Consider the following 22,130-nt stretch of genomic DNA (forward strand, 5'->3'; position numbering starts at 1 on the left):
ATTTGTATGCATTTGTATGCGTTTTTTCAATGCGTTTTTTTGCGGGAAAAACGCGCTGCAAAAAAAAGCAAGTGTGAAACAGGCCTAAATTAGTTTTGTAACCTCATTGAGCTTTGAACTTCATAGCCAGGTGTATCAAATCATGAGAAAAGATATTTAAGGTGGCCACTTGCAAGTAGTTCTCCTATTTGATTCTCCTATGAAGAGTGGCATCATGGGCTCCTCAAAACAACTCTCAAATGATCTGAAAACAAAGATTATTCAACATAGCTTTTCATGGGAAGGATACAAAAAGTTGTCTCAGAGATTTAACCTGTCAGTTTCCACTGTGAGGAACATAGTAAGGAAATGGAAGAACACAGGTACAGTTCTTGTTAAGCCCAGAAGTGGCAGGCCAAGAAAAATATCAGAAAGGCAGAGAAGAAGAATGGTGAGAACAGTCAAGGACAATCCACAGACCACCTCCAAAGACCTGCAGCATCATCTTGCTGCAGATGGTGTCACTGTGCATCGGTCAACAATACAGCGCACTTTGCACAAGGAGAAGCTGTATGGGACAGTGATGTGAAAGAAGCCGTTTCTGCAAGCACACCACAAACAGAGTCACCTGAGGTATGCAAAAGCACATTGGGACAAGCCAGTTACATTTTGGAAGAAGGTCCTGTGGACTGATGAAGTAAAGATTGAGTTGTTTGGTCATACAAAAAGGCATTATGCATGGAGGCTAAAAAACACAGCATTCCAAGAAAAACACTTGCTACCCACAGTAAAATTTGGTGGAGGTTCCATCATGCTTTGGGGCTGTGTGGCCAATGCCGGAACCGGACAATAATGTGCAAGAATCAGTGACGAAGTTGAAGTTACGCAGGGGATGGATATTTCAGCAAGACAATGATCCAAAACACCGCTCCAAATCTACTCAGGCATTCATGCAGAGGAACAATTACAGTGTTCTGGAATGGCCATCCCAGTCCCCAGACCTGAATATCATTGAACATCTGTGGGATGATTTGAAGCGGGCTGTACATGCTCGGCAACCATCAAACTTAACTGAACTAGAATTGTTTTGTAAACAGGAATGGTCACAAATACCTTCATCCAGGATCCAGGAACTCATTAATAGCTACAGAAAGCAACTAGAGGCTGTTATTTTTGCAAAAGGAGGATCTACAAAATATTAATGTAACTTTTATGTTGAGGTGCCCATACTTTTACACCGGTCAAATTTTGTTTAAATGCAGATTGCACATTTTCTGTTAGTACAATAAACCTCATTTGAATCCAGAAATATAACTGAGTCCATCAGTTATTAGATATATGAAACTGAAATAGCTGTTGCAAAAACCAAAATTGTTCTAAAGAAATAAGGTTAACATTAATAGGGGTGCCCAAACTTTAACATATGACTGTATATGCGGGTTGTCTCTCATGGATACATTAGAGGGTATTTGAACCCTCAATAATGACTTTTTATTATCTGTGACCCAGCCATTGAGCAATAAAAGCACCTTAAAGCATATTTTGGGCTCCAACTCTGTGTATTAGTTGTTTCTATGTCTATAGAAATACATTGTATACAGCAGTGTATGTCTTTGTGCTTGCATTCTGAATGTGTGACCACCGCCTCACTTTACATAAAATTCTCATAGAGAATCTGATAACTTTAATAACAGTTGACTCCAGTCTTTGCGTTAGGCTGTGTTCACACGTTTGTGGTTTTTTTCTCGGATTTCTCAAAATATCCGCTCGAAGAACGCCTAAAAGAAGCTTCCCATTCATTTTAATGCATTTTGCACTTTTTGTGCATATTGATGCGGTCTTTTCTGCTCATTAATTTGAACTTGGGGGCCGCATTCCTTGAAGGACAAAGTTACATTTTTAGTGATACCGTTTTTTATTCTATACACCTTTTGTACATTTTTGCTGTGTTTTTTTAAAAAATGTTTAGAGCTTGGATGTGGCGATAACTACAATATGAGTGCACATTTGTTATGTCCCCTTATTGTAGTTATGTCCCCATACAGGTCCCCATATTGTAGATATGTCCCCATACAGGTCCCCAGATTGTAGTCATGTCTCTATATCCAGGTCCTCATATTGTAGTCATGTCCCCATATTGTTGTCATGTCCCCATCCAGGTCCCCATATTGTAGTCATGTCTCCATATCCAGGTTCTCATATTGATCAAGGGAGGGTGAACCAAAGAAATACAATCATAAGGTCCATAGGTACTGAAAAAATAAAATAACCTTATTGATCAAATTTCACAGACAAAGGTGGACAGGATAACAGGTGGGCAGATAAACAACCATGCACTGTGGAGGGCAGGTGCGACCAGCAATGTAATACAGTTAGAGGTCAAAAACATAGACCACGTTGGTATCAAATCCACTGTGGATCACGTAAAATAGTACATACTCTACATAGCCAAAAATTAGAAAGATAATTGAGTTAGATATCAATAAAGCACACAGGATAAGTGTGTATTCAACATATTTATACAGCTGACCAAAAATATAGAGTGTACTGGCCAATGTTACCTATTAATAGTACCTGGCAGAGAGTAGCAGTGGAAATAGCTGGTCAGTCTTTACACCCCGACGCACGTTTCGGATAAAAGACCTTCCTCAGGGAGCATGGAAGTGTCACCGATATGTGGGTTTAAAAAGGCAGAGGCCCGGAAGTCAATTAAGGCTGGAAGCCAGCAATTGTTGACGCGTCGTCACCCAGCAGCCAAACCAGAAACACATGAGGCCCCACGTGATCTGGCACCGGGTGCATCGCAGGCACAGAAGCAGATAGAGGATGGCGGCAGAAAGGAGGTGCACGCGCACTAGCATGCAACAGATGGAGGACCATATAAAGTACTGGCAAAACCGGGGTACATACAAATAAAAAAGAATATACATATCAGCAGCAAACTAGTGCATAAATATATATAAGGGCTGTCAATCAGCCATCAGAATTCACAATACCACAAAAAGTTAATATAATAAAACAAAATGATATAAATGCAAAAATTAATAAAGCACAAGGCTGCCAATCAGCCATCAGATGTTTAGATCCAAATATGATAGAAATTTATATAGGAAGCAACAATACATAATATCAAATACAATTACAGACGGGAGAGATACTGCTAAATCACCATATACAGTTAATATTTGGTTAGATAAATCCTAATTAAAATGTACAATGCAATGGATCAACCACGAAGGAAAAAGACAAAAATATTATAGCAGCTATTACTGGTTATATTGAATATATAGACTCCATACTTGTATATAACATATAAGCACTTGCAGATTATATCAGGATGGATATTGTATATAGAATATAAGGAAAGGACACAAAAATGCCTCGATACACAATAAATATTCTATATTCAAGCATTAACCGAAAATCAGTGTATACAGTGCAGTCAGTCAACCCCCAAACATGTTACAGTATATATTATTATATTATCATGAAAAAAATTTGTAAAAAAGTTTTTTTACATTCTTACGGAGGCGACCTGAATACACATTATCCACCCAAAGAGTTATTAGATACCTCATCAAAATTGTCAATATACAAGGACAGAAGAAGACCATATATATATATATACAGCTCTGGCAGAAATTAGGAGACCACTGCACAGTGTTATAGAAATCAGCTTCTCTCCATGTCTGACAGCCATTCCATTCCACTGTCAGTTGAATTCCAACCAGAGCACACCTCATTCTACTTAATGTGCTTCTGATTAGGTGATCACCGGAACCAAATCTTATTTAACAAAGAAAAGTATAAAAGACCCTGCTGTGGTGTTCACAATCCTCTTGCAATAGGACAAGCTGGATGGCAAAACAAGTGCTAGTAATATCCCAAAGGTAATAGGAATTAAAAAATAACATAACCATGCGAAAGGAGTTGAAAAGTCTTCAGTGAGGAAAAGAAGGGCTCAATTCTGGCTTTACTAACAGAGGGATACAGAGAGCGTCATGTTGTCTTAAAATTTCTAAGACAGCAGTCCATTACAACAAGGTCAAGCAGCAGACATTGGGGACAACAAAGCTACAGACCGGCAGAGGGTGAAAACGACTCCTCACTGACCGGGATGACCGTCATCTTATTCAAATATCACTTCGAAACTGCAGGATGACATCAAGGGACCTACAAAAGGAATGGCAAATGGCAGCTGGGGTGAAGTGCACTGCAAGAACAGTTCATAACAGGCTCCTAGAGGCAGGGCTCAAGTCATGTAAAGGTAGAAAAAAACCTTTCATCAATGAGAAGCAAAGGAGAGCAAGGCTGAAGTTTGCCAAAGACCATAAGGATTGGACCATAGAGGACTGGAGTAAGGTAATCTTCTCTGATGAGTCTGATTTTCAGCTTTGCCCAACATCTGGTCGTCTAATGGTTAGACAGAGACCTGGAGAGGCGTACAAGCCACAGTGTCTTGTACTCACTGTGAAATTTGGTGGAGGATCGGTGATGATCTGGGGATGCTTCGGCAAGGCTGGAATTGGTCAGATTAATCTTAGCGGATGACGTATGAATCAATCCGCGTACAAGGTTATCCTGGAAAAACAGTTGATTCCTTCTACTCAGGCAATGTTCCCCAACTCTGAGGACTGGTATTTCCAGCAGGACAATGCACCATGCCACACAGCTAGATCAATCAATGTGTGCATGAAGGACCACCACATCAAATCCCTGTCATGGTCAGCCCAATCTCCAGACCTGAACCTCATTGAAGGAAGATGGATAGTCACAAGCCATCAAACAAAGTACTGCTTAAATTTTTGTACCAGGAATGACATAAGGTCACCCAAAAGCAGTGTGAAAGACTGGTGGAAAGCAGCCAAGACGCATGAAAGCTGCGATTAAAAATCATGGTTATTCCACAAAATATTGATTTCTGAACTCTTCCTGAGTTAAAAGTATGTAAAGATAAAAAAAACAGAAAATCCCATTGTAGGATTTTTAAATAATTAATTTGCATTCTATTGCATGAAATATTTAAAAAATGGGAGAAGGAGGTGATTTTATTTTTTGAATTTTTTACATCTTTTTTTTAAGTAGAATGAAAAATAGAATCCAGTCATCCTCCTGGTTGTCAGAGGGTGGCACGCTCCTGATAATTCGGGGTGGCGGCTTGACTGAGCTTCTGTTCCTGCAAATCTGGGGACTTCGGAACTTTTGGAAGTTATTTATAAGTGGAAAAAAAAGTCCGGGGCCTCATACATGCAAAGCATACGCTCTACCACTGAGCTACATCCCCCATATAGGTGCCTCAGCCCCATGCCTAAGCCATAGATGCATCTACTGCATGTAAATGACCATTGCACAAAGAAATGGGAGCAGCACTTACAGGCTTTTTGCTGTCCAGCTTGTAAGTGCTGCTCTGATCCTGTGATTTTCCAGTGCTGCAGAGTCAAAACTGCCTCTGTCTGCAGCATTATAAAGAGCTGGGAAAAGAATTGTCAGGAGTGCACCACCCCCTGACAACCAGGAGGCCGAGGAGCAGTGTGCTCCTGAAGATCGGATCTTGGGACAAATCCTTTAACCTCTTTACCCTAAAGGGTGGTTTGCACGTTCATGACCAGGCCAATATTTACAATTCAGACCACTGTCCCTTTACGAGGTAGTAACTCTGGAACGCTTCCATCGATCCCGGTGATTCTGACATTATTTTCTCATGACATATTGTACTTCATGTTAGTGGTAAAATGTCATTCATATAAAAAAACAGAAATTTGGTGAAAATTTTGAAAATTTCGCAATTTTCCAACTTTGAATTTTTATGCCCTTAAATCACAGAGATATGGCACACAAAACACTTAATAAGTTACATTTCCCACATGTTTACTTTACATCAGCACAATTTTGGAACCAAAATTTTTTTTTTAGTTAGGAAGTTATAAGGGTTAAAAGTTGACCAGCGATTTCTCGTTTTTGCAACACCATTATATTTTTAGGGACCACATCACATTTGAAGTCACTTTAAGGGGTATATATGATATAAAATACCCAAAAGTGACACCATTCTAAAAACTGCACCCCTCAAGGTGCTCAAAACCACATTCAAGAAGTTTATTAACCCTTCAGGTGCTTCACAGGAATTTTTTGAATGTTTAAAATAAATGAACATTTAACTTTTTTTCACAAAAAAATTACTTCAGGTCCAATTTTTTTTATTTTACCAAGGGTAACAGGAGAAATTGGACTGCAAAAGTTATTGTGCAATTTGTCCTGAGTACGCTGATACCTGATATGTGGGGGAAAACAATGTTTCGGCACATGGCAGAGCTAAGAAGGGAAGGAGCGCCGTTTGACTTTTTCAATGCAAAATTGGCTGGAATTCAGATCGGACGCCATGTCATGTTTGGAGAGCCCCTGATGTGCCCAAACAGTGGAAAGCCCCCACAAATGACACCATTTTGGAAACTAGACCCCTCAAGGAACTTATCTAGATATGTGGTGAGAACTTTGAACCCCCAAGGGTAACAGGACCCCAAAAGTTATTGTGCAATTTGTCTTGCATATGCTGATACCCCACATGTGGGGGTAAACCACTATTTGGGCGCATGGCAGAGCTCGGAAGGGAAGAAGCGCCATTTGACTTTTTTGGCTGAAATTGGGATCGGACTCCATGCCGCGTTTTGAGAGCCCCTGATGTGCCTAAACAGTGGAAACCCTGCACAAATGACATCATTTTGGAAACTAGACCCCACAAGGAACTTATCTAGATGTGTGGTGAGCACTTTGAACCCCCAAGGGCTTCACAGAAGTTTATAACGCCCAGACGTAAAAATAAAAAAATCATATTATTTTCCACAAAAATGATATGTTTGCCCCCAATTTTTTATTTTCCTATGGGTAACAGGAGAAATTGGACCCCAAAAGTTGTTTTTCAATTTGCCCTGAGTAAGCTGATACCCCATATGTGGGGGTAAAACACTGTTTGGGCGTATGGTAGAGCTTGGAAGGAGCACCATTTGACTTTTTCAACGCAGAACGCTGGAATTGAGATCAGACGCCATGTTGCATTTGGAGAGCACCTGATATGCCCAAACAGTGGAAACCCCCCCCAATTATAACTCCAACCCTAACCCCAACACCCCCTAACCCTAATCTCAGCCCTAAGCCAAGCCCTAACCCTAACCCAACCCTAGCCCTAACGGGAAAATGGAAATAAATACATTTTTTTAATTTTATTATTTTTCCCTAACTAAGGGGGTGATAACGGGGGTTTGATTTACTATTTATGGTGGTTTTTATATTTGGCAGCTGTCACACGCTAAAAGACGCTTTTTACTGTAAAAATAGTTTTTGCATCACCACATTTTGAGAGCTATAATTTTTCCATATTTTGACCCACTGAGTCATGTGAGGTCTTATTTTTTGTGGGACGAGTTGACGTTTTTATTGGTACCATTTTTGGGTATGTGACTTTTTTTATCGCTTTTTATTCCGATTTTTGGGACGCAGAATGAACAAAAACCAGCGTTTCATGAATTTCTTTTGGGGGGGTGCGTTTACACCGTTCCGTGTGTGGTAAAATTGATAAAGCGGTTTTATTCTTCGGGTCAGTACAGTTACAGCGATACCTCACTTTTGTCGTTTTTTATGTTTTGGCGCTTTTATGCAATAAAAACAATTTTATGCAAAAAACAATTATTTTTGCATCGCTTTATTCTGCGAGCTATTATAACTTTTTTATTTTTTCGCTGATGACGCTGTATGGCGGCTCGTTTTTTGCGGGACAAGATGATGTTTTCAGCGGTACCATGGTTATTTATATCCGTCTTTTTAATTGCGCATTTTGCACATTTTGTTCGGCGGTATGATAATAAAGCCTTGTTTTTTGCTTCGTTTTTTATTTTTATTTTTTAAGGGGTTCGCTAAAGGGGTTAACTAGTGGGACAGTTTTATAGGGCGGGTCGTTATGGAAGCAGCGATACTAAATATGTGTACTTTTATTGTTTTTTTTTGTTTCCAAAAAATGAATTTATTAGGGAATATTTTTTTTTTTTTATTTATTTGGCGATTTTTTTATAAATTATTTTTACACTTTTTTTTTTTTTTACTTTATTACATTGTCCCAGGGGGGACATCACTGTCACACTGTCACATCACAGATCGCTGTGACAGATCAGCGATCTGACATTGGCGCTGCACCAGGCTCTCTGCAGGCACTGAGGAAGCTGCCTCCCTGCAGGCCCCCGAAGGTCCCACGGCCATATTGAATCCGGGGACCTGCAAGGAAGGAGGACCTGCAGCAGCGCTGCACATCGCGCTGCTCTGGGGGTTTCAGGGAAGCACGGGGGGAGCCCCCTCCCTGACGATGCTTCAATAAACCCCCGTACACTGCAATCATGTTTGATCGCAGTGTGCCAGGGTTTAACATGCAGGGGCGGTCCGTGACCACCCCTGACACATAGTGCCAGGTGTTAGCTGTGATAATCAGCTGACACCTGGCCGTGATCAGCGGCGCCCCCCCCGGAGCGCCGTTGATCGCATTGACGTACTATCCTATCCTCGGTCATAGGGGTCCTGGTACCGTGCACGGTCTGATGTCAGAAAGGGGTTAAGCTATTGTTCTTTTTTCCTGCATTTACCATGTGGGATAGATCACATAATTTTTCAATATTTTGGGCTTTTATGGAAAAGGTAAACCTTATCGATGAATTCTTTCGATTTTCTTATACTTAAAGGGATTTGTTCCCACTGTACATTGCTGTAGAGCGCCCCGATGGTGACCGATACAAGAAGAAAGGTTACTTACCTACGGGATCAGGAGAGATGTCGCCTTTCAGCCGCCGCTGATTGTCTGCAGCCCATCAGGGGACATAAGCACCGCCACGAGACCGTCAGGGGGCGCAGCGCTCAGAGATGTTCCCATCCGGGAGGTGTTGTACACTTTCTTCCTAATTGATTGAGATAATCGAAGAGTGTCGTCCATTAATGAACAATCCCTTTAAAAATATGGGAAAAAGAGAATTGTATTTTTAAAAATTTGCTTAAAAAAGATGCAAAAATGGCAAAAATAGAATCCTCTCCTCTTCCCATATTGTACATATAACCAAATAATAAAGAATTAAAGTTGTTTTGCTTCGTCCCTAATAGTCCGGACTGTTGGAATATGATGTCATTTATGCTGCAGAATTATGAAAAAAGAAAAACGAATTGTGAGAAGATCTATGATGGTAGATTCACAGTCAGATTCTCGTCATGGATCGTTCTCAGAATTGAGATCACACATCAGACAGCGTGTGCAGGGGATGTAGCTCAGTGGTAGAGCGCATGCTTTGCATGTATGAGGCCCCGGGTTCAATCCCCGGTATCTCCACATTTTTGTGACAAATAAGAAGAAAACTTCCAAAATATTCAGAAATCTGATAAATGTGCGGAAATTCACCAGTCTGGATGTAACACGAAGCCCGGAATCAGCGCTAAATATCAGACAGATTTGCTTTTGTTGAGGATTCTATGCATAATAACTGTCGGACCCCAGGGGGCGCTGTAACCAGCACTATACATGTACAGACCGACATCGCTAGAGACTACAGAGGAGCAGATTGTGTTTGCAGACCCCTGATCCAGTTATTCTGAGGCTGTGAAATTATAGCCTCCCGAACCTCCCCCTACCTGCCGCTGCTCCCCGATTTGTAGGCTCCGCACAACGTTTCGAAAGATGCATATCTAATGCTGGCAGGTGGAAGGAGGTTCGCATAGTAGCAGTATTATGCAGGCACTGAATGGTAGCCTTATGTGTGCACTGTATGGTAGTATTATGTGGGATCAGTGATGTGGATTTTTTGATTGATATAGATATATATCTCTGTGCATGCTGTGGCCTGTCCTAATTAGACAGAGTCTTATTGAGCGCTCAAAGGAAAAGAGGAAGCTACACTTAGTTAGCAACAACTCATTCCAGCAGAACTCTGGAAACTTTATTGAATATACTTGGTTTTATCAGCTGTACAGAAAGGAGTGGTTACTCATTAACATAAGGCTGAACTTCTTATCAAATTGGTCAGTTTAAATACATGAGCATATATGGGTGTCCGACCTGGGGTTACTTAGACACCATGTGATTTACTGTCCGGAGTCTTGCACTCGTCAGCAAGTCTCCAATATCGGCTGGACCATCTGGCCTTACTTCCTCATTCCCTATGTCTGCTAGATATTTCTCAAGTCAGAAGACAATGCTATCATGAGATGACTGGGTAGCAGGTCAACTTCCACCAACTAGTTATAAGGTTCAAACTGTGAATATGTATTTGTATGCATATGGCTATATAAGAATACATGAATATATGGAGTATATAGCAGTATGTAGCCTATAGCAGGCAATTGAGATCTATATGAAATACATATACATATATATTTCCATAATGGTAGTATTATGTGTGCACTGTATAGTAATATTATGTGGGAACAGTATGGTAGTATTATGTGTGCGCTGTACGGTAGTATTATGTGTGCGCTGTATGGTAGTATTATGGGGCTGGGTGCTGTATGTAGTATTATTTGTGCGCTTTGTGCTAGCTTTATGTGGGCTCTGTATGGTAGAATTATGTGGGTGCTGTAGGGTAGTATTATTTGGGCAATGTAGGGTAGTATTATGTGGGATTTCTATGGTAGTATTATAAGTGCTCTGTATGATAGTATCATGTGGGCTTATTTTATTTTATTTTTTTTTAATTTGCTTAAAAAAAGATGCAAAAATGGCAAAAATAGAATCCTCTCCTCTTCCCATATTGTACATATAACCAAATAATAAAGAATTAAAGTAGTTTTGCTTCGTCCCTAATAGTCCAGACTGTTGGAATATGATGTCATTTATGCTGCAGAATTATGAAAAAAGAAAAACGAATTGTGAGAAGATCTATGATGGTAGATTCAGTCAGATTCTCGTCATGGATCGTTCTCAGAATTGAGATCACACATCAGACAGTGTGTGCAGGGGATGTAGCTCAGTGGTAGAGCGCATGCTTTGCATGTATGAGGCCCCGGGTTCAATCCCCGGCATCTCCAGCTTTTGTGTCACATAACAAGAGAACTTCCAAAATATTCCGAAATCTGATAAATGTGCGGAAATTCACCAGTCTTCTGTCTGGATGTAACACGAAGACCTGACTCAGCGCTAAATATCAGACAGATTTGCTTTTGTTGAGGATTCTATGTAGAATAACTGTCGGACACCAGGGGGCGCTGTAACCAGCACTATACATGTACAGACCGACATCGCTAGAGACTACAGAGGAGCAGATTGTGTTTGCAGACCCCTGGTCCAGTTACTCTGAGGCTGTGAAATGATAGCCCCCCAAACCACCCCCTACCTGCCGCTGCTCCCAGATTTGTAGGCTCCGCACGTTTCCAAAGATGCATATGTAATGCTGGCAGGTGGAAGGAGGTTCGCATAGTATCTGTATTATGCAGGCACTGAATGGTAGTATTATGTGGGCTCTGTATGGTAGTATAATGTGTGCTCTGTATGGTAGTATTATGGAGCTGGGTGCTGTATGTAGTATTATTTGAGCGCTTTATGCTAGTTTTATGTGGGCTCTGTATGGTTGTATTATGTGGACTCTGTATGGTAGTATTATGCGGGCTCTGTATGGTAGTATTATGTGGGCTCTGTATGGTAATATTATGTGGGTGCTGTATGGTAGTATTATGTGGGCTCTGTATGGTAATATTATGTGGGTGCTGTATGGTATTATTATGTGGGCTCTGTATGGTAGTATTATGTGTGCTCTGTATGGTAGTATTATGGAGCTGGGTGCTGTATGTAGTATTATTTGAGCGCTTTATGCTAGTTTTATGTGGGCTCTGTATGGTTGTATTATGTGGGCTCTGTATGGTAGTATTATGTGGGCTCTGTATGGTAATATTATGTGGGTATTGTATGGTAGTATTATGTGGGTGCTGTATGGTAGTATTATGTGGGCTCTGTATGGTAATATTATGTGGGTGCTGTATGGTAGTATTATGTGGGCTCTGTATGGTAATATTATGAGGGCTCTGTATGGTAATATTATGTGAGTGCTGTAAGGTAATATTATGTGGGCTCTATATAGTAGTGTTATCTGTGCTCTGTATGGTAGTATGGGGCTGGGTGCGGTATGTAGTATTATTTGTGCGCTTTATGCTAGTATTATGTGGGCTCTGTATGGTTGTATTATGTGGGCACTGTATGGTTGTATTATGTGGGCTCTGTATGTTAATATTATGGGGGCTCTGTATGGTAGTATTATGTTTTCTCTGTATGGTTTTATTATGTGAGCTCTGTATAGTAATATTATGTGTGCGCTGAATGGTAGTATTATGTGGGCTCTGTATGGTAATATTATGGGGGCTGTGTATAGTTGTATTATGTGGGCTCTGTATGGTAATATTATGTGGGCTCTGTATGGTTGTATTATGTGGGCTCTGTATGGTAATATTACGTGGGCCCTATTTGGTAGTATTATGCTAGCACTTTGTAGCAGTATTTGTTATGAACTGAACTTAACCCATTATATTGTGGACATTTATAAACAGTCCTACCTATAATTGCTCCAACACCACAGTGCTATACCATACTGTCTGTATAAGGCTATGTGCACACGGTGCGGATCCTCCTGCAGATTTTTCCGTGCGGATTTTACTAAATCCTCAGTTTAATGACCTGGATTTTTCCTGCGGATTTCTTCCTTTTTTTGCGGTTTTACTGCCGTTTTTATGCGGTTTTACACTGCGGTTTTCCACCTGTGGATTTGTAGAATGGAGCAGGTGGAAAACTGCAGCAAAACCGCACAAAAGAAGTGACATGCTGCTTTTTTTTTCCGCACAAAAACCGGGCGGAAAAATCCGCAGCATGTGCACAGCGTTTTTTTTTACATAGGCTATAATGGTACTGTACATCACCTGCAGTACTGCAGCGGCGAATCCGCAGTAGGAACCGCACCGTGTGCACAGAGCCTAATGTTTCCACTCCAGGACCTGTCTCCTATAAAACTTATATTTTAAGATTCATCAGTTTTTGACCCACATTCTTTTGCTGTTGTAGTTTATAAGCCTGTAGCTTCCAGCTCCACCATTTTTTGAAAGGGAGTGCAGCTATCTTGGAGTTGGTGAAGCTGAGCGCATTTGAAAAATTCATCATAATTTAGAGCACAAAAGTCATTACTGCTTCAGCCAATCAGTGAGCTCAGCGGCTCGTGCTGTCTACCCAGGTAGCGCTCATGCAGTTGTAGGGGATGTACCTCAGTGGTAGAGCGCATGCTTTGCATGTATGATCCCCTGGGTTCAATCCCTGGCATAAAGAACCTTATAACATCTAAATTCAGAAATCTGAAAAAATGTGAGTAAAATTCCCTGGTCATCTATTTGGATGTAGCACAAGGATCAGACTCACTACAAAGTATCACAACAACTAACTTTTAAGAATTTGATGTCAATTGTGTGTCAGACACTAGGGGGCGGTGTAATCAGCACATAGCGGATGAAAAATTATATACTTTCAAAGTATAAAAATGATTTTGTGATTTTTTTTTCTCTAACACTCGAAAAAAAAAATTTTTTCACAATTCTCACAGGGATAAACATGCGATCCTGTGATTGCACTGATAATGCACAGTACTACTTATGTACTGCTGTGCACTAACCTGTCAGTGTTTAGCTGCAGCCTATCGGGGATCTGATAGAATAATGTATAGGGCAAGAACAGAGGTCAAAGTTAGGACTTTGGTTACCGTAAGAATCCAAGCGGGGGGGTGCTGACAGAGGGAGCGACCTTCAGCTGTCGAGCTCCTTAGATACCTCAATCACTATTGATAACAGCATCTGAGGAGTTAAAGTGCTGGGATCGGAGATAGGTCTGGTCCCAGCACACACAGAAGGAGATCACCAGTGTATAACCACTGACTCTTGCTGCAGATGGTCACAACTTTTGTGCCCGTGCCATCCCCCCAAAAATAAGATTTTTGAAAAAGAAGGATTCCCGGTGCACAAACTGAGCGTAAAATATGACCGTGCCATTATTAGCCTACAGGCTGCTTATATTAGTTGGATCTGGAGTTCTCTTTGCCTATTTATCATGACATGAGATCTCAATAAAAGATTCACTAAATCATAAAATTCTCTCTGCGTTCAGCCACCACTAGAGGGAGCTCCTAGCAAGTGATAACAGCTCCCACTGAACCCTGTGATAAATCAGTGAGCTCCCTCTAGTGGTGAGAGAATTGTGCAAAAGTGCTCAGAGAGGGGTTTCTGGGAATTAAAATTATTCCAAAAATCTCCTAATCAGAAATTTTTTTGTATGTTTTAAAATGTAGAAGGAAATCTGGATGAAGTGCCGCTGTGTTATGCAGATTAACACCCACCTGTCATGGTCGGAGATCTACCAATAAGATGCTACAGTCAGTAGGGATTGCAGCATTTTGGTGTTACAGAGTTGGGGTCCTCTTTCGTCCCACTGAACCCACAGCAGAGCAATTGTGGGGTGCTGAGCAGCTGTTAAGGAAGCTGCAGGTCTTATAAAGTCCACAAGAGGGCCTAAAATCTCTTCACACTGATTTGTAAAGACTTTTATCAATGGCAGCTGTTATAACCTGATATCACAAAACATCTGTTAGATTCACAGAACTCTTGCCTATAGTAGTATTTAAAAAATTAAAATGACAAAGGGAAAGTTAGGAGGTGTCAGAGTAATCAATATGATAAAATATAAAATGGAAAATTGTGGAGTGAATAAAAGATAATAACCCTGCGACCAAGAAGCCGGACTGAAGTAGTGACCCCATAATTTTTCAATATTTTGGGCTTTTATGGGAAAGGTAAATCTTATTATCGATGAATTCTTTCGATTTTCTTATACTTAAAGGGATTGGTTCCCACTGTACATTGCTGTAGAGCGCCCCGATGGTGCCCGATACAAGAAGAAAGGTAACTTACCTACGGGATCAGGAGAGATGTCGCCTTTCAGCCGCCGCTGATTGTCTGCAGCCCATCAGGGGACATAAGCACCGTCACGAGACTGTCAGGGGGCGCAGCGCTCAGAGATGCTCCCATCCGGGAGATGGGAATTAAAGTAGTTTTGCTTCGTCCCTAATAGTCCAGACTGTTGGAATATGATGTCATTTATGCTGCAGAATTATGAAAAAAGAAAAACGAATTGTGAGAAGCTCTATGATGGTAGATTCAGAGTCAGATTCTCGTCATGGATCGTTCTCAGAATTGAGATCACACATCAGGCAGCTTTTGTGTCAAATAACAAGAAAACTTACAAAATATTCAAAAATCTGATAAATGCCACTGCCACTAGGAATTTTGGGGCACCCTGGAGACTCCGGACAGGCTCCACCCCAGCGTCGCCTCCACCCTCGAACTGTCCACAGTCAAAAGATTGTTTAAGCCGCCGCCACGACAAGGTAGACTTTTGGCCAGGACCTACTCTACTCTAACCTATTAAACATTTGTGAAAATATCCAATACAATTTAGGTATATTTTTATTTATTTTTCAATTTTTAAAATGACCAATAATATCACATACAGGGGACAAATACCAGCGCACCATGACTAGACACCATATTACCACCACTTAGTGACCTATACTACCACATACAAGGAACAAATACCACCGCACCATGACCAGACCACATATTACCACCACAGTGACCGAATAATACCACATACAAGGAACAAATACCCCCGAAGAAGCCAACACGAAATGCGCGTTGGGGCTGCGTTCTTGTGAGTCCCTGACTGAGGCATTATGGGTAAGAGCAGAGTTTACACTATATTTTGGATTGTGGCTCTATACTAATTTACAGTCATATGTTAAAGTTTTTAACTGATGGACTCAGTTATATTTCTGGATTCAAATGAGGTTTATTGTACTAACAGAAAATGTGCAATCTGCATTTAAACAAAATTTGACCGGTGCAAAAGTATGGACACTCTTATCATTTTCTTGATTTGAACACTCCTAACTACTTTTTACTGACTTCCTGAAGCACTAAATTAGTTTTTTAACCTCATTGAGCTTTGAACTTCATAGCCAGGTGTATCAAATCATGAGAAAAGATATTTAAGGTGGCCACTTGCAAGTAGTTCTCCTATTTGATTCTCCTATGAAGAGTGGCATCATGGGCTCCTCAAAACAACTCTCAAATGATCTGAAAACAAAGATTATTCAACATAGCTTTTCATGGGAAGGATACAAAAAGTTGTCTCAGAGATTTAACCTGTCAGTTTCCACTGTGAGGAACATAATAAGGAAATGGAAGAACACAGGTACAGTTCTTTTTAAGCCCAGAAGTGGCAGGCCAAGAAAAATATCAGAAAGGCAGAGAAGAAGAATGGTGAGAACAGTCAAGGACAATCCACAGACCACCTCCAAAGACCTGCAGCATCATCTTGCTGCAGATGGTGTCACTGTGCGTCGGTCAACAATACAGCGCACTTTGCACAAGGAGAAGCTGTATGGGAGAGTGATGTGAAAGAAGCCGTTTCTGCAAGCACGCCACAAACAGAGTCGCCTGAGGTATGCAAAAGCACATTGGGACAAGCCAGTTACATTTTGGAAGAAGGTCCTGTGGACTGATGAAACAAAGATTGAGTTGTTTGGTCATACAAAAAGGCGTTATGCATGGAGGCTAATAAACACAGCATTCCAAGAAAAACACTTGCTACCCACAGTAAAATTTGGTGGAGGTTCCATCATGCTTTGGGGCTGTGTGGCCAATGCCGGAACCGGGAATCTTGTTAAAGTTGAGGGTCGCATGGATTCAACTCAGTATCAACAAATTCTTGACAATAATGTGCAAGAATCAGTGACGAAGTTGAAGTTACGCAGGGGATGGATATTTCAGCAAGACAATGATCCAAAACACCGCTCCAAATCTACTCAGGCATTCATGCAGAGAAACAATTACAGTGTTCTGGAATGGCCATCCCAGTCCCCAGACCTGAATATCATTGAACATCTGTGGGATGATTTGAAGCGGGCTGTCCATGCTCGGTGACCATCAAACTTAACTGAACTAGAATTGTTTTGTAAACAGGAATGGTCACAAATACCTTCATCCAGGATCCAGGAACTCATTAATAGCTACAGAAAGCGACTAGAGGCTGTTATTTTTGCAAAAGGAGGATCTACGAAATATTAATGTCACTTTTATGTTGAGGTGCCCATACTTTTGCACCGGTCAAATTTTGTTTAAATGCAGATTGCACATTTTCTGTTAGTACAATAAACCTCATTTGAATCCAGAAATATAACTGAGTCCATCAGTTATTAGATATATGAAACTGAAATAGCTGTTGCAAAAACCAAAATTGTTATAAAGAAAAAAGGTTAACATTAATAGGGGTGCCCAAACTTTAACATATGACTGTATATGCGGGTTGTCTCTCATGGATACATTAGAGGGTATTTGAACCCTCAATAATGACTTTTTATTATCTGTGACCCAGCCATTGAGCAATAAAAGCACCTTAAAGCATATTGTGGACTCCAACTCTGTGTATTAGTTGTTTCTATGTATATAGAAATACATTGTATACAGCAGTGTATGTCTTTGTGCTTGCATTCTGAATGTGTGACCACCGCCTCACTTTACATAAAATTCTCATAGAGAATCTGATAACTTTAATAACAGTTGACTCCAGTCTTTGCGTTAGGCTGTGTTCACACGTTTTTGGTTTTTTTCTCGGATTTCTCAAAATATCCGCTCGAAGAACGCCTAAAAGAAGCTTCCCATTCATTTTAATGCATTTTGCACTTTTTGTGCATATTGATGCGGTCTTTTCTGCTCATTAATTTGAACTTGGGGGCCGCATTCCTTGAAGGACAAAGTTACATTTTTAGTGATACCGTTTTTTATTCTATACACCTTTTGAACATTTTTGCTGTGTTTTTTTAAAAAATGTTTAGAGCTTGGATGTGGCGATAACTACAATATGAGTGCACATTTGTTATGTCCCCTTATTGTAGTTATGTCCCCATACAGTTCCCCATATTGTAGATATGTCCCCATACAGGTCCCCATATTGTAGTCATGTCTCTATATCCAGGTCCTCATATTGTAGTCATGTCCCCATATTGTTGTCATGTCCCCATCCAGGTCCCCATATTGTAGTCATGTCTCCATATCCAGGTTCTCATATTGAAACAAGGGAGGGTGAACCAAAGAAATACAATCATAAGGTCCATAGGTACTGAAAAAATAAAATAACCTTATTGATCAAATTTCACAGACAAAGGTGGACAGGATAACAGGTGGGCAGATAAACAACCATGCACTGTGGAGGGCAGATGCGACCAGCAATGTAATACAGTTAGAGGTCAAAAACATAGACCACATTGGTATCAAATCCACTGTGGATCACGTAAAATAGTACATACTCTACATAGCCAAAAATTAGAAAGATAATTGAGTTAGATATCAATAAAGCACACAGGATAAGTGTGTATTCAACATATTTATACAGCTGACCAAAAATATAGAGTGTACTGGCCAATGTTACCTATTAATAGTACCTGGCAGAGAGTAGCAGTGGAAATAGCTGGTCAGTCTTTACACCCCGACGCACGTTTCGGATAAAAGACCTTCCTCAGGGAGCATGGAAGTGTCACCGATATGTGGGTTTAAAAAGGCAGAGGCCCGGAAGTCAATTAAGGCTGGAAGCCAGCAATTGTTGACGCGTCGTCACCCAGCAGCCAAACCAGAAACACATGAGGCCCCACGTGATCTGGCACCGGGTGCATCGCAGGCACAGAAGCAGATAGGGGATGGCGGCAGTAAGGAGGTGCACGCGCACTAGTATGCAACAGATGGAGGACCATATAAAGTACTGGCAAAACCGGCGTACATATAAAAAAAAAGAATATACATATCAGCAGCAAACTAGTGCATAAATATATATAAGGGCTGTCAATCAGCCATCAGAATTCACAGTACCACAAAAAGTTAATATAATAATACAAAATGATATAAATGCAAAAATTAATAAAGCACAAGGCTGCCAATCAGCCATCAGATGTTTAGATCCAAACATGATAGAAATTTATATAGGAAGCAACAATACATAATATCAAATACAATTACAGACGGGAGAGATTCTGCTAAATCACCATATACAGTTAATATTTGGTTAGATAAATCCTAATTAAAATGTACAATGCAATGGATGAACCACGAAGGAAAAAGACAAAAATATTATAGCAGCTATTACTGGTTATATTGAATATATAGACGTCCATACTTGTATATAACATATAAGCACTTGCAGATGATATCAGGATGGATATTGTATATAGAATATAAGGAAAGGACACAAAAATGCCTCGATACACAATAAATATTCTATATTCAAGCATTAACCGAAAATCAGTGTATACAGTGCAGTCAGTCAACCCCCAAACATGCTACAGTATATATTATTATATTATCATGAAAAAAATTTGTAAAAAAGTTTTTTTACATTTTTACGGAGGCGACCTGAATACACAATATCCACCCAAAGAGTTATTAGATACCTCATCAAAATTGTCAATATACAAGGACAGAAGAAGACCATATATATATATACAGCTCTGGCAGAAATTAGGAGACCACTGCACAGTGTAATAGAAATCAGCTTCTCTACATGTCTGACAGCCATTCCATTCCAGTGTCAGTTGAATTACAACCAGAGTCCACCTCATTCTACTTAATGTGCTTCTGATTAGGTGATCATCGGAACCAAATCTTATTTAACGAAGGAAAGTATAAAAGACCTGCTGTGGTGGTCACAATCCTCTTGCAATAGGACAAGCTGGATGGCAAAACAATTGCTAGTAATATCCCAAAGGTAATAGGAATTAAAAAATAACATAACCATGTGAAAGGAGTTGAAAAGTCTTCAGTGAGGAAAAGAAGGGCTCAATTCTGGCTTTACTAACAGAGGGATACAGAGAGCGTCATGTTGTCTTAAAATTTCTAAGACAGCAGTCCATTACAACAAGGTCAAGCAGCAGACATTGGGGACAACAAAGCTACAGACCGGCAGAGGGTGAAAACGACTCCTCACTGACTGGGATGACCGTCATCTTATTCGAATATCACTTGGCAACTGCAGGATGACATCAAGTGACCTACAAAAGGAATGGCAAATGTCAGCTGGGGTGAAGTGCACTGCAAGAACAGTTCGTAACAGGCTCCTAGAGGCAGGGCTCAAGTCATGTAAAGGTAGAAAAAAACCTTTCATCAATGAGAAGCAAAGGAGAGCCAGGCTGAAGTTTGCCAAAGACCATAAGGATTGGACCATAGAGGACTGGAGTAAGGTAATCTTCTCTGATGAGTCTGATTTTCAGGTTTGCCCAACATCTGGTCGTCTAATGGTTAGACAGAGACCTGGAGAGGCATACAAGCCACAGTGTCTTGTACTCACTGTGAAATTTGGTGGAGGATCGGTGATGATCTGGGGATGCTTCGGCAAGGCTGGAATTGGGCAGATTAATCTTAGCGGATGACGTATGAATCAATCCGCATACAAGGTTATCCTGGAAAAACAGTTGATTCCTTCTACTCAGGCAATGTTCCCCAACTCTGAGGACTGGTATTTCCAGCAGGACAATGCACCATGCCACACAACTAGATCAATCAATGTGTGGATGAAGGACCACCACATCAAATCCCTGTCATGGTCAGCCCAATCTCCAGACCTGAACCTCATTGAAGGAAGATGGATAGTCACAAGCCATCAAATAAAGTACTGCTTAAATTTTTATACCAGGAATGACATAAGGTCACCCAAAAGCAGTGTGAAAGACTGGTGGAAAGCAGCCAAGACGCATGAAAGCTGCGATTAAAAATCATGGTTATTCCACAAAATATTGATTTCTGAACTCTTCCTGAGTTAAAAGTATGTAAAGATAAAAAAACAGAAAATCCCATTGTAGGATTTTTAAATAATTAATTTGCATTCTATTGCATGAAATATTTAAAAAATGGGAGAAGGAGGTGATTTTATTTTTTGCATTTTTTACATCTTTTTTTTTAAGTAGAATGAAAAATAGAATCCAGTCATCCTCCTGGTTGTCAGAGGGTGGCACGCTCCTGATAATTCGGGGTGGCGGCTTGACTTAGCTTCTGTTCCTGCAAATCTGGGGACTTCGGAAGTTTTGGAAGTTATTTATAAGTGGAAAAAAAAAGTCCGGGGCCTCATACATGCAAAGCATACGCTCTACCACTGAGCTACATCCCCCATATAGGTGCCTCAGCCCCATGCCTAAGCCATAGATGCATCTACTGCATGTAAAGGACCATTGCACAAAGAAATGGGAGCAGCACTTACAGGCTTTTTGCTGTCCAGCTTGTAAGTGCTGCTCTGATCCTGTGATTTTCCAGTGCTGCAGAGTCAAAACTGCCTCTGTCTGCAGCATTATAAAGAGCTGGGAAAAGAATTGTCAGGAGTGCACCACCCCCTGACAACCAGGAGGCCGAGGAGCGGTGTGCTCCTGAAGATCGGATCTTGGGACAAATCCTTTAACCCCTTTACCCTAAAGGGTGGTTTGCATGTTCATGACCAGGCCAATATTTACAATTCAGACCACTGTCCCTTTACGAGGTAATAACTCTGGAACGCTTCCATCGATCCCAGTGATTCTGACATTATTTTCTCATGACATATTGTACTTCATGTTAGTGGTAAAATGTCATTCATATAAAAAAACAGAAATTTGGTGAAAATTTCGCAATTTTCCAACTTTGAATTTTTATGCCCTTAAATCACAGAGATATGGCACACAAAACACTTAATAAATCACATTTCCTACATGTTTACTTTACATCAGCACAATTTTGGAACCAAAATTTTTTTTTAGTTAGGAAGTTATAAGGGTTAAAAGTTGACCAGCGATTTCTCGTTTTTGCAACACCATTATATTTTTAGGGACCACATCACATTTGAAGTCACTTTAAGGGGTATATATGATATAAAATACCAAAAATTGACACCATTCTAAAAACTGCACCCCTCAAGGTGCTCAAAACCAGATTCAAGAAGTTTATTAACCCTTCATGTGCTTCACAGGAATTTTTTGAATGTTTAAAATAAATGAACATTTAACTTTTTTTCACAAAAAAATTACTTCAGGTCCAATTTTTTT

The 22,130-nt window shown here is 40.4% G+C and overlaps 1 protein-coding gene and 2 non-coding genes across 3 annotated transcripts in view; all 3 read left to right on the forward strand.

The window, feature by feature from the left end:
- Positions 1 to 22,130, forward strand: part of LOC141083753 (uncharacterized) — a 98,316-nt gene that overhangs the window by 73,825 nt on the left and 2,361 nt on the right. Inside the window, exons 6-7 of the mRNA XM_073568120.1 lie at positions 14,858 to 14,919; positions 18,103 to 18,193. Of these exons, the coding sequence (XP_073424221.1) occupies positions 14,858 to 14,919; positions 18,103 to 18,193 (153 nt within the window). The remainder of the gene's footprint in view (positions 1 to 14,857; positions 14,920 to 18,102; positions 18,194 to 22,130) is intronic.
- Positions 9,263 to 9,334, forward strand: TRNAA-UGC (transfer RNA alanine (anticodon UGC)). Its single transcript has one exon. It is a non-coding gene; the product is annotated as a tRNA-Ala (tRNA).
- On the forward strand, positions 10,954 to 11,025 carry TRNAA-UGC (transfer RNA alanine (anticodon UGC)). The gene has a single exon. It is a non-coding gene; the product is annotated as a tRNA-Ala (tRNA).

This window comes from Dendrobates tinctorius, unplaced genomic scaffold, assembly GCF_039654945.1.
Source record: "Dendrobates tinctorius isolate UK_male_01 unplaced genomic scaffold, ASM3965494v1 ptg000021l, whole genome shotgun sequence".
Taxonomy (NCBI): Eukaryota; Metazoa; Chordata; class Amphibia; order Anura; family Dendrobatidae; genus Dendrobates; species Dendrobates tinctorius.